Source organism: Poecilia mexicana, unplaced genomic scaffold (assembly GCF_051168715.1).
Source record: "Poecilia mexicana isolate PSO_F unplaced genomic scaffold, ASM5116871v1 scaffold_9, whole genome shotgun sequence".
Lineage (NCBI taxonomy): Eukaryota > Metazoa > Chordata > Actinopteri > Cyprinodontiformes > Poeciliidae > Poecilia > Poecilia mexicana.
The window spans coordinates 32,463,195-32,476,721 of NW_028263378.1; the positions used below are offsets into that span (position 1 = coordinate 32,463,195).

General features: G+C 42.3%; 1 protein-coding gene and 1 long non-coding RNA gene across 3 annotated transcripts in view; one reads left to right on the forward strand and one right to left on the reverse strand.

The window, feature by feature from the left end:
- Positions 1-13,527, forward strand: part of LOC106911481 (E3 ubiquitin-protein ligase DTX3-like) — a 22,758-nt gene continuing 9,231 nt past the window's right edge. The window contains exons 1-2 of one of the 2 annotated variants that reach the window (XM_088009161.1): positions 1-112; positions 11,513-12,499. In XM_088009161.1, coding sequence (XP_087865287.1) covers positions 86-112; positions 11,513-12,499 — 1,014 coding nt within the window. In that variant the 5' untranslated portion in view covers positions 1-85. The remainder of the gene's footprint in view (positions 113-11,512; positions 12,500-13,527) is intronic. The other variant, XM_088009162.1, reaches the window with a different exon arrangement.
- LOC148157770 (uncharacterized) lies at positions 5,284-7,122 on the reverse strand. Its single transcript, XR_015764323.1, has 2 exons — positions 5,575-7,122; positions 5,284-5,416 (listed from the first exon to the last, which is right to left on the reverse strand). It is a non-coding gene; the product is annotated as an uncharacterized LOC148157770 (long non-coding RNA).

Genomic DNA, 13,527 nt, shown 5'->3' on the forward strand with positions numbered 1-13,527 from the left:
AAAAGGAGCTGAAAGTGAAACCAGGTTTCTTTGAAGAAGGCAACCCGCTTTGTTAGCTCAGATTTACCAACTAAGCTGCAGAGAAATGACTTGTGATCGCAAAAAGGACGAGGTATGTTCATTTAAACTACTCCTCCAGGACCGCTGAGCGGTAGCTGGGCTTGTATTTTGTATAGAAACTAATGTTGTTATACTATTGTTATTAATTTGACTCGCATACCAACCAGCTTGTTTTTTTTAATGTCATGTGTGTATTTTTAAAAGTATATATAACAAACGAAGACTATTCTATGGTATTCTACTTTATGCTTGTTGAAAAGTGTGGCAAGTTGTCAGGTAACACGGGAAGAGGACTTCCTGTTGGAACGTAGATTTTCCGGTGTTATGGATTAACTGGTGGCTAAATTATTAACTGGTTGAAACCTATGCGCACCACAGATGTTTCTAAATTGTAGGTGGCTGCATCAATGCCTGTTGAAAAATGGTACCTGTGTGACAAACCGTTTGCAAAACTTTACTATAAATTCCATTTGAAGCATACATGTTTAAAGTTACATGTTACATGTTACATGTTAAAATTATGTTTCAAAAGAAGTGTCTACAGAACAGCATTCACTGCGCTTCGAAAACGCCACATTTGAGCATAAACAGATCAATGAGAAACACAATCACAAAGCTGAAGTTGGGTTCCAATTCTAGCTTCCGATTCGGGAAGTGGCAAAAGGGCGATTCCACTTAATTTTTCACTACCTTCTGCATCTTTAATCGACTCTAGTTTAAAAACTACAACACATCGACTCTTCAAACCTGGACTGGATTATTCTGCTCTAATAGAAGAATATTTAAAACCTGTTTGTGATTTGTGAAACCTTTTTCTGATTTGTAAAATTTAAAGAACGGGTGATTTCACCTCTATTTCTTTAACTTGGTCACATGAGGACTGCTCTAATTCCAAATCTACAACACCTAGACTCTTCAAACCTGGACTGGATTATTATGCTCAATAGTAGAATATTTATAACCATGTTTGGGATGTGTGAAACTTCAACAAAGGGCAACTTTTGCCATTTTTTTTCCGGTCTTGATCACACAAGATCTGCTTTAATTCCAAAACTACAACACCTAGGCTCTTCAAACCTGGACTAAATTATTCTGCTCTAATAACAGAATATTTGAACCATGTTTGTGATTTTTGAAACTTTTGTCTGATTTGCAAAACGTCAAGTTTTATTTTACCACTTTTTTGCATCTGGGTTGCACTAGAATTGCTCCAGCTCCAAACCTACAACACCTAGACCAGTGGTTCTTAACCCGGGTTCGATCGAACCCCAGGGGTTCGATGAGTCTGACTCAGGGGTTCGGCGGAGCCTCTGCCGCGGAGGTAAAGACACACTTGTGTAAAGTCGTGATGACGCCCTGCTTTGCCATCACTTGCTGCAGAGGATCACGTTACATTGCTTAGCCAATCAGTGCTGCGGAGGAGCACTGATTGAAGGAGTTCCACTCTCAGTATGGATTTGAACTTGTGTCTTTAATTACTTCAGCAAAGCTCACAGATTTTACCAAATTCTGTAGCTTTCGGTCAGTGACGTGCGGTCAGGGGAGGAACGTTATTGTTAAAAATATTATATAATAATAAAATAATTTATAAAGATATTTTCACCCTGTGGTTTGTACTATAAAGTACCCATTTTTCATTTAATTTAACCAAATCTGATGTTTTTTTTCTTCAAAATCGCTGAATTTTCGCATTTTCCCATTCAAATGCTTAGAAGCAAAGTCGGCGAGGCAGCAGCTAGCTGAGCCTCACCTGGGATTGGCTAACAACCTCTGGCTAACTGCACTGGCTACCATTCTATGAGAGCATGCTCCTCCTCAGGCGCGGAGCTATAGGGGGAGCTGGGGGGGCTGCTGCCCCCCAAACCGGGCCGGATGGGGGCCCGGGCCTGGAGGTGCCAGGGAGGGAGGAATGGTTTGAAGTCATTGAAATATGTGATTATAGACAGAGAATGTGCGCCCTCGCCTGTTGAGAAGGGTGTATTTAATGTTAAATGCCCCCCCCCCCTCCCCCCTCTCAACAAACAGTTTCAGTTTCACTCCACGTAAGGGGCCCGGTGATTCCTTAGGGGCCCGGTGATTGGTTAGGGGCCCGGTAATTGGCCCCGCCCCCCGGCCCGACGCTGACTTGTTCTGCTAGTGCTCCTCCTGTCTGTGCGTCGCCAATGCAATGGTTAAAAACATTTAATGTATGAACTGATTTTCCATAATTCAGCTTATGTATTTAATGTACTGTGTTTTTATTGTCACCAACTGTGTGTGTAACGTGTTTCGTGTGCTGAGGAGCGATCAGAAACGGCAGAGAACAGATTCGAGGTGAGGCAGGCAGTTCTCTTGCTTCATCGTTGGGGGCGCTCATGAACCCAGACATTGTGACTCCACAACTGCAGAGTAACAGCAATCTGGCCATACAGTAGCTACGCTGATACAGAGAGCGAGAAAGACGTGGTTTTGAGTTGTACTTTAACGGTTTCTCCCTTTGCTGTTAAGCACAGCATGAAATTAATAATATCTACTAGAGGTGTGCCGATCGATCGGTCACCGATCATAATCGGGCCGATTTTCGTGAAAAAGTGCATGATCGGTGATCGGGGATCAATGGCTCTTGTTGCCGATACCGATCATCTCATTTCGCAGCCTGCCTGTGCAGCTGGTCTCCTCTTTCCTTCACTCTGCGCAAACGCGCAGCAACAAATCTTAAGCGATGTGGAACTATAACGCACTGAGTGAATGGGGAAGTTTGCGTGTTGCGGCGGAAAATTGAAGCAGGTCAAAATGCATCAACACAACGAAGCTAATACGACATAAAAACAGTGCCATACTTGACGGAGTTTGGCTACATCGAGGCTCACTGCAGTAAAAAAGACATACGGAGGATCAGATAGCAGGTAAAGCAGCGCACAGCTACAAACACTCACCCGGATTAGCATGACGAATAACCCGCAAAATTATTTAAGTCTTCGAGCTGCGATGTAAGACGCTGGTTCTGCTCTCGCTGTTGAACCGCTGCTACGCTACAGGTAGTAATATTTCACAGACGGAGCTTCGCTTCTGCTCCACCTGGTAGTGACTCTCACACCGAACCAAGCTGCAGCATATAACTTAAAAAAATAAATTTTACATACGTTTTAAAACTTTCGCTGTCCTAACATGAGACAGATAATCTCTAAAAAAATAATCGGTCTCCTCCCTGATCTGCATAATTACTCCGCTCAGTCAGAAACAGCCAATCAGAGCTAGCAGTAATCAGCTAGCCGCCATGCTATCAGGAAGTTTTCATTCAGTAACTCTGGATTGTTTATTGTATGGAACCTGTTTTTGCCTTTGAATGTTAAGTTTTATACTTTAATTTTTTGGCAATGTTGAGAGGTTTTATTTTGGCTCTTTGCATTATTTACCCTGTTTTGTTTAGTTTTCTTCTTGAAAAAAGTTATTAAAAACAAGTTTTTGTCTAAATTAAGGTGAATTCATGGTTCCTTTTTCCGGTAGTGTTTATGATTAAAAAAAAAATAATAGTAATAATAATTATGTGATCGGTATCGGTGATCGGTATCGGTGTATCGGCCCTCATGGGTGATCGGTATCAGTATCGGCAGGAAAAAACCTGATCGGCACATCCCTAATATCTACATGTCTAAGTTTGAGATAACGGAATTATTCTGCGGCGGCGGCGCGGCTAAACATCACATGTTAAAGAATAGTCTTTTTGCCCTCCAGCGTTGTACGCATGCACGAAATTTCCTTATGTAAACAATAACATGCAGGGGGTCTAGATTTGTAAATCCAATTATAATTAAGTCGGTGCCTCACCAGCTACGAACCTCACCGCACGTCAATGCTTTCGGTGTACTTCTAAGTCTACTCTTTTCGGGGTTGCTACTGCCTCTAGTGCCGTGGGGGTGGTAACACAACTAATATAATTAGCTAAATAATCTTAAGATTTGCTTCCAAATCCAAAAACAGGAGCAGAACATTACTAAATCAGAATACCACAAAGTCTTTGTTATGTGTTATTAGTTTTTCATTCTCTTAAGAATGTTCCTGGACAGTCAGCTCAACTTTGCTGAAAACACTGACTATATTTTGATGAACTGTTCTCAGAGACTCTACCTTTTAAGAAGACTTAGTGACTCTACCTTTTAAGAAGACGTTTTGAATTTGGGGAAAAAAAATAATATTTTATTTATCACTACAGAAGGGTTCAGTGAATGCGCATATGAAACTGGTGGGTTCGGTACCTCAAAAAAGGTTAAGAACCACTGACCTAGACACTTCAAACCTTCAATGGATTATTCTGCTCTTGTAACACTTAACAATGTGATTACAGTACTAGACTCAGAACAGGACCAGTGCTAGGTTCGGCTAAGGGAGTAGGGAGAAACGCAAGTGTATCAATGACGACAGACCAGAAAATAAGTTTAAACTGCCGGCTTATTATTTTTGTAGAAAAGAAAAGAAACAACAATTATGCAAACAGTTGACATACAATGACAAATTCAATACAAAATAGTTTCCCTGTTTCTTTCCAAATATTTTATATAATCCCTTTTTTGAAATTTAAACCTATCATTACGTATTGAAGGATGCTATTTATTTAAACCTAGGTTATAGTTCTATTTAATTCACAGTTTGTTTTAATCTTTTAAATCTATTTTAGTTTAGTGTTATTTTAAGAAGTTAAAGTTTTTTAATTTCCTGTTTTAACCATTTCTTATTTCTAATTTAAACCCAACAAACAATTTTACATTCCACACACTGTAACAACAGACATTGAATGTGGTCCAAAGAAAAAAAACAATACAACACAACAGACACAATCCACCAAAAGACCGAATAATTTGTGCTTCAAATCGATGTCTTTTCTCTCTGATGATCCTGAAGGGTTAATCCCGTTTCTCTGAATTCCTATTTCAGCAGGAAACATGGGCAGGTCATACCAGTTTGGATGATTTGCAGTATCCAGCAGAGGGCGTAGCTCCTGCTAGACGGTTACAGGGCTCCTGAGTTACGGTTCGCCATCTTGTTTCTCAGTAGCGGAATCCAACTCAGCAATCAACTCAGAATTTCCCAGTCCAATTTCCAGCAGAACCTTAAAAAGGCCAAGTCCAGTTCTGTAACATATAACACAATCCCGAACGCAATCAGGTTAAAAAATGCAGAACGCTCCTTCTCCAAAAAAATGGAAAAAATGTTTTTAATCATCGATTTTCTCTTATCTTCCTCTCGTTCGCAGCTCAACTCTCTTAACTTCTTCGTTCTTTGCTGCTTCTTCGCTCTTTCTGCTTCTTCTTCTGGCGCCAGAGAACGTAGCAATCCGGTTGGCTGGAGCTAGTCACATGGGCTACACATCAATGTGACCCTTCAGAATAAGAGATTTATCTCACACTTGACCGTTTTAGCTGCTGACAAAATAAAACTTTTATACAGATTTTTAACCAAATAAAATATCATAATATGAAATACAACACTTATGATGTCTGTAATTATTACTTTTTATATTTTTAACTGTTTTAAGACCTATTTATTCTCTGTTTATCCATCCATCCATCCATCCATCCATTTTCTTCCGCTTATCCGGGGTCGGGTCGTGGGGGCAGCACCTTTCAGAAGGGAGCTCCAGACTTCCCTCTCCCCAGCCACTTCTTCCAGCTCCTCCGGGGAAACCCCAAGGCGTTCCCAGGCCAGCCGAGAGACATAGTCCCTCCAGCGTGTCCTGGGTCTTCCTCAGGGCCTCCTCCTAGTGGGACGTGCCCGGAACAGCTCACCAGGGAGGCGTCCAGGAGGCATCCTTAACAGATGCCCGAGCCACCTCAACTGGTTCCTCTCGACGTGGAGGAGCAGCGGCTCTACTCTGAGTCCCTCCCAGATGACCGAGCTTCTCACCCTATCTCTAAGGGAGAGCCCAGCCACCCTGCAGAGGAAACCCATTTCGGCCACTTGTATCCGTGATCTCATTCTTTCGGACATGACCCAAAGCTCATGACCATAGATGAGGGTGGGAACATAGATCGACCGGTAAATCGAGAGCTTCGCTTTTTTGCATCATTGACTTGCTGCCCAAATTCGCCTGTCGATCTCCCGCTCCCTTCTTCCCTCATTCGTAAACAAGATCCCCAGATACTTAAACTCCTCCACTTGAGGCAGGACGACCCCCCTGACCCGGAGAAGGCACTCTACCCTTTTCCGGCTAAAGACCATGGCCTCATATTTGAAGGCACTGATCCTCATCCCGGCCGCTTCACACTCGGCCGCGAACCGCTCAAGCGAGAGCTGCAGATCACGATCTGATGAAGCCAACAGGATGACATCATCCGCAAAAAGCAGAGATGCGATCCTAAGGCCACCAAAATGGATCCCCTCAACACCTCGGCTGCGCCTAGAAATTCTGTCCATGAAAGTAATGAACAGAATCGGTGACAAAGGGCAGCCCTGGCGGAGTCCAACTCTCACTGGAAACGACCCCGACTTACTGCCGGCAATGCGGACCAGACTCTGACACCGGTCATACAGGGACCTGACAGCCCGTATCAAAGTACCCCATACTCCCGGAGAACTCCCCACAAATCCCCCCTAGGGACACGGTCGAACGCCTTCTCCAAGTCCACAAAACACATTTTGACTGGTTGGGCGAACTCCCATGCACCCTCCAGGACCCTGATGAGGGTGTAGAGCTGGTCTCTACACCCTTCCATTCAACAATGGAGCTGGTCCATTGTTCCATGACCAGGATGAAAACCACACTGCTCTTACTGAATCAGAGGTTCGACTATCCGACGGACCCTCCTCTCCAGGACCCCTGAATAGACCTTACCAGGGAGGCTTAAGAGTATGACCCCCCTGTAATTGAAGCACACCCTCCGGTCCCCCTTTTTGAGCAGGGGGACCACTGCTCAAAAAGTCTCCCAAACCAGGGGAACTGCCCCCGATGTCCATGCGATATTGCAGAGTCGCGTGAGCCAACACAACCCTACAACATCAGAGCCTTAAGGAACTCCGGGCGGATCTCATCCACCCCCTGGGGCCCTGCCACCAAGGAGCTTTTTGACCACCTCGTCCCCAGAGATTGGAGAGCCCAACCCAGAGTCCCCAGGCTCAGCTTCCTCAACAGAAGGCATGTTGGTGGAATTGAGGAGGTCTTCGAAGTATTCCGCCCACCGGCCCACAACGTCCCGAGTTGAGGTCAGCAGCACACCATCCCCACTATAAACAGTGTTGGTGCTGCACTGCTTCTCCCTCCTGAGACGCCGGATGGTGGACCAGAATCGCCTCAAAACCATGTGGACGTCTTTCTCCATGGCCTCTCCAAACTCCTCCCACACCCGAGTTTTTGCCTCAGCGACCACCTGAGCCGCATGCCACTTCGCCCGCCGGTACCCATCAGCTGCTTCTGGAGTCCCACAGGCCAAAACGGCCCGATAGGACTCCTTCTTCAGCTTGACAGCATCCCTCACCGAAGGTGTCCACCAACGGGTTCGAAGATTGCCGCCATGACAGGCACCAACAACCTTGCGGCCGCAGCTCCGATAAGCCGCCTCGGCAATGGAGGCACGGAACATGGTACACTCAGACTCAATGTCCCTCACCTCCCCCGGAACGTGCTTGAAGTTCTGCCGGAGATGGGAGTTAAAGCTCCGTCTCACAGGGGACTCCGGCAGACCAGCAGACCCTCACTACATGTTTGGGCCTGCCAGGTTTGACCGGCTTCCTCCCCCACCACCGGAGCCAACTCACCACCAGGTAGTGGTCAGTGGACAGCTCCGCACCTCTCTTCACCAGAGTGTCCAAGACATATGGCCACAGATCCGATGAAACGATGACAAAATCGATCATCGAACTGTGGCCTAGGGTGTCCTGGTGCCAAGTGCACATATGGACACTCTTATACCTGAACATGATGTTAGTGATGGACCATCTGTGACGAGCACAGAAGTCCAACAACAGAACACCACTTGAGTTCAGATTGGGGGGGGGCCGTTCCTCCCAACTATGCCCCTCCAGGTCTCACTGTCATTGCCCACGTGAGCGTTGAAGTCCCCCAGTAGAACAAGGGAGTCCCCAGGAGGGGCACTCTCCAGTACCCCCTCTAAGGACTCCAAGAAGGGTGGGTAATCTGAACTGTTGTTCGGCCTGTAAGCACAGACAACAGTCAGAACCCGTCCCCCCACCCGTAGGCTGAGGGAGGCTACCCTCTCGTTCACCGGGGTAAATGCCAACGTGCAGGCACCGAGATGGGGGGCAACAAGTATGCCCACTCCTGCCCGGCGCCTCTTACCGTGGGCAACTCCAGAGTGGAAGTATGTCCAGCCCCTCTCAAGGAGACTGGTTCCAGAACCAGAGCCATGTGTTGAGGTGAGGCCGACTATTTCTAGCCGGAACCTCTCAGTCTTGCACACTAGCTCCGGTTCCTTCCCCACCAGAGAGGTGACGTTCCACGTCCCAAGAGCCAGCTTCTGCAGCTGAGGACCAGACCGCCAGGGTCCCCTCCCTTGGCTGCCGCCCAATAACACAGTGCACCCGACCCCTTTGGCCCCTCCGACAGGTGGTGAGCCCATTGAATGTCTCCTCTTCGGGCTGAGCCCGGCTGGGCTCCGTGGGTAAAAGCCCGGCCACCAGACACTCGCCATTGGACCTGTCTGCCTTAAGTGTGAAAAGTACAAAATAATATTTAAAATCCATTTAATTTATATTTGAATGATGGCAAACATCTAAATGTATAAAATACTGTGTTGTAAATATTTGGCATGTTTTAGAAAAAAATCATTGTAAGCAAAACATGCGTCATGAAATGTTGCTGCAAAAAAGAATCACTCTCATTACTGTCAGATACCCCCAACAGCCATATCTGCAGTATTTCTGCCTGTGTTCTCTACTGGGAAACAATTTCCAGGCTGTTGACAAAGGAAAATAAACAAAAAAAAAATTAAAAGATGCAGCAGCTTGCCGCATTAAGTAATGCTAGTTACTTAACTAGTGACAGTCAAACAGGGTCCTCAACGCAGATGTTTGTAAAAAAATTAAGTGGTTGTGTCGCTTCCTGATGAAAACACGACAAATGACGTAAATAAACGGATTTGAAAAAGTCTCTACTTTCTCTAAGATCTCTTCAAAACATAATTCCTTGTATGTGAAGGCATATTCAAGAATATATTGAAAGGATACCAAAATATATGACCCTTCAAGTGGAGACTGTGCTAAACAGTCAGAATTTGTATTATCACCCAGCATTATTAGATTAATGACCATTATTTTAACGTCTTCCCAGATTTATATTGACTGGCATGCTGTGCAAACTTAACAATAAATGTAAACAGTCTTGATATCATACAAACTAATTCCTTGCTCATTTTATGGAAGCCACATTATTTCATTTGCACCTTGAGACATCTTTGGGCTGCAGATGCAAAGCTGTGCAACTTGGTAATTTGACAATATTCTTACAGTTAAAGTTTGCCTGACAAACCTGTTAAACAATATTACCTCCGACATGTTGGCAGCAAGTGAATAACATTCACTTTCTGCCAAAAAGTAAAGTTGTCCAAAGCGATAACCGAACTTGTACCAGCAGTCGCTGAGTTCTAAGAGCGCTGTTTTATCCACTACCATAAATGCAGATGGAAGTCCAATGATCCTACCTGTCATTGGTTCTCATCCAACAGACACCCGGCGCTTTAAGAAACAGACCCGGATTAACTGGTGGCACTTTCAGAATCTCAGTTTGAGGGAAGATTTCAACCCATTTCCGATGGAAAAGTATATAAGTCAAATGTTTTTCATCGTTGTCTCTTATGGTTGAATATTAAGGTCACTTGATGAAAAGAATAAAGACGTTTAGTTAAATTATGAGAAAAAATATCAACAATAAGGAATAAATAACACTGCTACATAGTTCTGCCATGTCTTCTGTAAATGAACTAGAAAATAAGCTATAACGTTACAAAAACAGTGTTTAAAAAAGTTTGGCTATTTCTGTGGATATCTATTAAAAAACATACAATATGAGGGAGATGTGAAAAATAACAAAGCCAGTGGATCTTTTTAAACATTTTATTTTAAATTATATGTCTCTTCAACAATTATGTTGGCTTTCAGGGATTATTCTTTGCTTTGAGATCTGTTTATGGGATCTTGAGATCTATTTCGATCTTCCCTCAGTTTCAACCTCTGAACTGACACATAAGTGAGGACAAGTTCTGCGTAATGTATATGTTTTGGTGGTTTTGGAAATTAATAAAAAAAAGGCAACATACAATATTAGACCAATAAAAGTCTTTCTAATTAGTTATTCTCGAGATCTTAATTGGTGTCTTACAGAATCGAATAGTATTTTTGCAAATATTTGTAGTTCTTTAAGCTTATTGCATTGTTTATTTCCTAGCTCAGTTAAGGGGTCCTAAAAAGCCACGCCCACTGAAACATCTGTCTCTACCAGCTGCTACCACCAGTTAATCCGTAACACCTGTATAAGATCCCACGCATCTTGTTTGTACCAGCTGTATCATCATTCTATTATACCCTATTCCTGGAAACGGATACCAGCTGAATCTTAATATAGTCCCTGTTAGTTAGAACTCAGGCTGCAAATTTTTATTTTTTGAGAATTTACAGATGAATGAATGAAACCTAGGCATTTTAATTTAGTTTTATTAATTTGAATCACTAAACTGGCCTGCCTGCAGGCCAGACCTGTCTCCCATTGAAAATGTGTTGCTCATTATGAAGCGCAAAACTCTGAAACCAGAGACTGTTGAACAACTGAAGTTGTACATGCACCAAGAATAAAAAAGAATTCACTTAAAACTTCAACAGTTAATGTCCCCAGTTCCCAAACGCTTATTGATTGCTAAAAGGAAAGATGATGTAACACAGTGGTAAACAAGTCCCTGTCCCAACTTTTTTGGATTGTGTTGCAGGCATCAAATTCTAAATAAGTGAGTATTTCCAAAAAATAAAAATAAAGCTTATCCAATTCAATTAAATATTGGTTGAAAAGGATTTGGAAATAATTGTATTCTGTTTTTGTTTATACTTTACACAATGTCCTAATGTCATTGGAATTCTGGTTGTATTATGGTGAAATTCTTTGTTGGAAACTCTTTTTTTTGCAGTAGTGGCTGAAAAAAAAACTATGCAAAGCTGACCATGAACATAAGTAAAACCCAGATAGCTTGAACCTGCTTCGTGATGTCTGACACCTGGTCAGGTAAAAGGACTGATCTGAAACGGAGTCAAACAAAATAAAAATGACTTGAACAAAGCATATATTTATGAGAAAATCTGTCTTTGTCAGTCATAAAAAACAGAAGTAGAGTTTATTTTATCTCGGATCTAAATATGATCTCCTAAATAACTGAATAGGTTTTAATATACTTTGTGACCGGCATAGGAAGTCAAACACACTGTATACTTTATGTAGCTGGACTTATTAAATGACTTAAATTGTTTTGTTCTGTTGCAGATTATCACAGACATTACTCTGATCATTGATGAAAAGATGATTGGAGACATAGATGTTAAAAAGTGGATTAATGATAACTACTGCCCTGAGAAAACTGGTTCCTGCTATAGAGTGTTCAGTAGAGACTTCAATAAGGTGCAGCAGCTTGTAAAGCGACTGTCTGGACATCTTTCCAGTTCTGGAACACAAGGACAGACTGCTCCTCCAACTCCCTGTGCTGCAACATGTTCAGTACCTGTGAACAGAGTTGTGATGGAATACATAAAAAAAAAATATGATGAAAAACTAAAGAAAATTCTAGGCCATTTTGTCATTGAGTTGAAAGCAGCAAACAGTGGCCCCCATAGCACAGTACAGGTTAACTTCAGAGCCCCAAGTGAACCAGCTTACTCTTCTGACAGGGTGCATCTGGACTTTGTGAGGCAGAGGTTTATCACTTTCTACCAGAGAACTGCCTCTGACCTGCAGCTAACATCTCTTCATGTGACTCCACATCGAGCTGAGGATCTGCAGAGAAAGTTTCCTCTCCTGTTTTTTAAATCAGGCTCCAGCAAAGACACAGCAGTCTGTGGACCTTTTGCACATGTGCAAAAACTGAAAGAGTTTATTTCACAAAATCCAAAGAGTTCAGGCAACAGTCCAGTTAAAAGGGATCCAGCAAGAAGTCAAAGCTATAAATCATCTGCTCCTTCACCCAAACTAAGTAAACCTCCTGGCAACGAGACATGTCCAATTTGTATGGAGCCAATCCCACCAGAGAAGAAAAAGGCTCTGCAGTGCATGCATTCCTTCTGCAAAGACTGTCTCCAAAGAGCCTTTGACTACAAACCTGTTTGTCCTATCTGTGGGGAGGTGTACGGGACCTTGAAGGGGACACAGCCTGATGGAGGGACAATGGACATCAGGACATCCTCTGCCTCCTTACCTGGATATGAGAGACATGGAACATTAGTCATCCATTATCACATTCCAAGTGGAATTCAAAAGGTAAGAGCAAAGCTGCACTCATCAAAGTTTATCATCTCCCAAGTACTTCATCTTTGGGAGGATGAAGTGTGTCTGTTGTTGCTTTGGTATCCAACAAAACAAGTTTGCAAACACAGCTGAAGATGCACTTCTTTGACAGAGGATTAGGGCCAGACTATGAGAATAAAGTCTCATAGTCTTTATATTATGAGAATATATTCTCATAATATTCTCTGAATATTATGAGAATATAGAATTAATCGCAGAAAAAAGGCGTCTTGATACTTATCAAGATCTGAAATGACCAGCTTTCTTCAAAATAGACACAATTACTTGGATAATGACTTTAAAGTCCTTGTACTGATAATATGTTTTACTAACATGTTAAAATTTCTTTACTTATAAAACTGATATCAATGTATAACTTCATAAGATTCCCAATTTTAATATCCACATTCGCAATTTTAATAAAGCGGGAAAACTGCTTTTATGTGTGAGCTTTCATAAAAATAAAATTTTATTCGACTAATTTTACGACTTTATTCTCGTAATAAGACTTCATTCTCATGATTTAAAAAAAAATGCTCTTAGTGTGGGCCTAATACTCATTTGTACATGTCAAAGGTTATTATTTCTGTTTATGGGTCCATCAACAACTTTATTCTTAATCAGAAAATCATTCCAATTCCACTCTGCTAAAAATCAGTTTGATCTTTATACCAAATCTATTTTAGGTGTACTACAACTTGCATACAATAATTACGCAAGTTGTAGTTTTGAGGATTAATTTTATTGTTGAACAACTCCAGCGCTCTTGTTTTAATCCAAAATGTTAATAACCTCTCAAACCTGAATATTTAAGAAAGTAAAACTGAGATTTTGGCTTTGTTTGGACAATATGATGTGTGAACGATTAATGGGCAACTATTTGTGTGCAGAATTATTATGCAACTGATTTAAGACTGAAAACTTTCCCATCTCACTTTTTTATTGTCATCCATTAAAGTGAGAATAATAAACACATCTCAAAATTGACAAACATTTCTAAG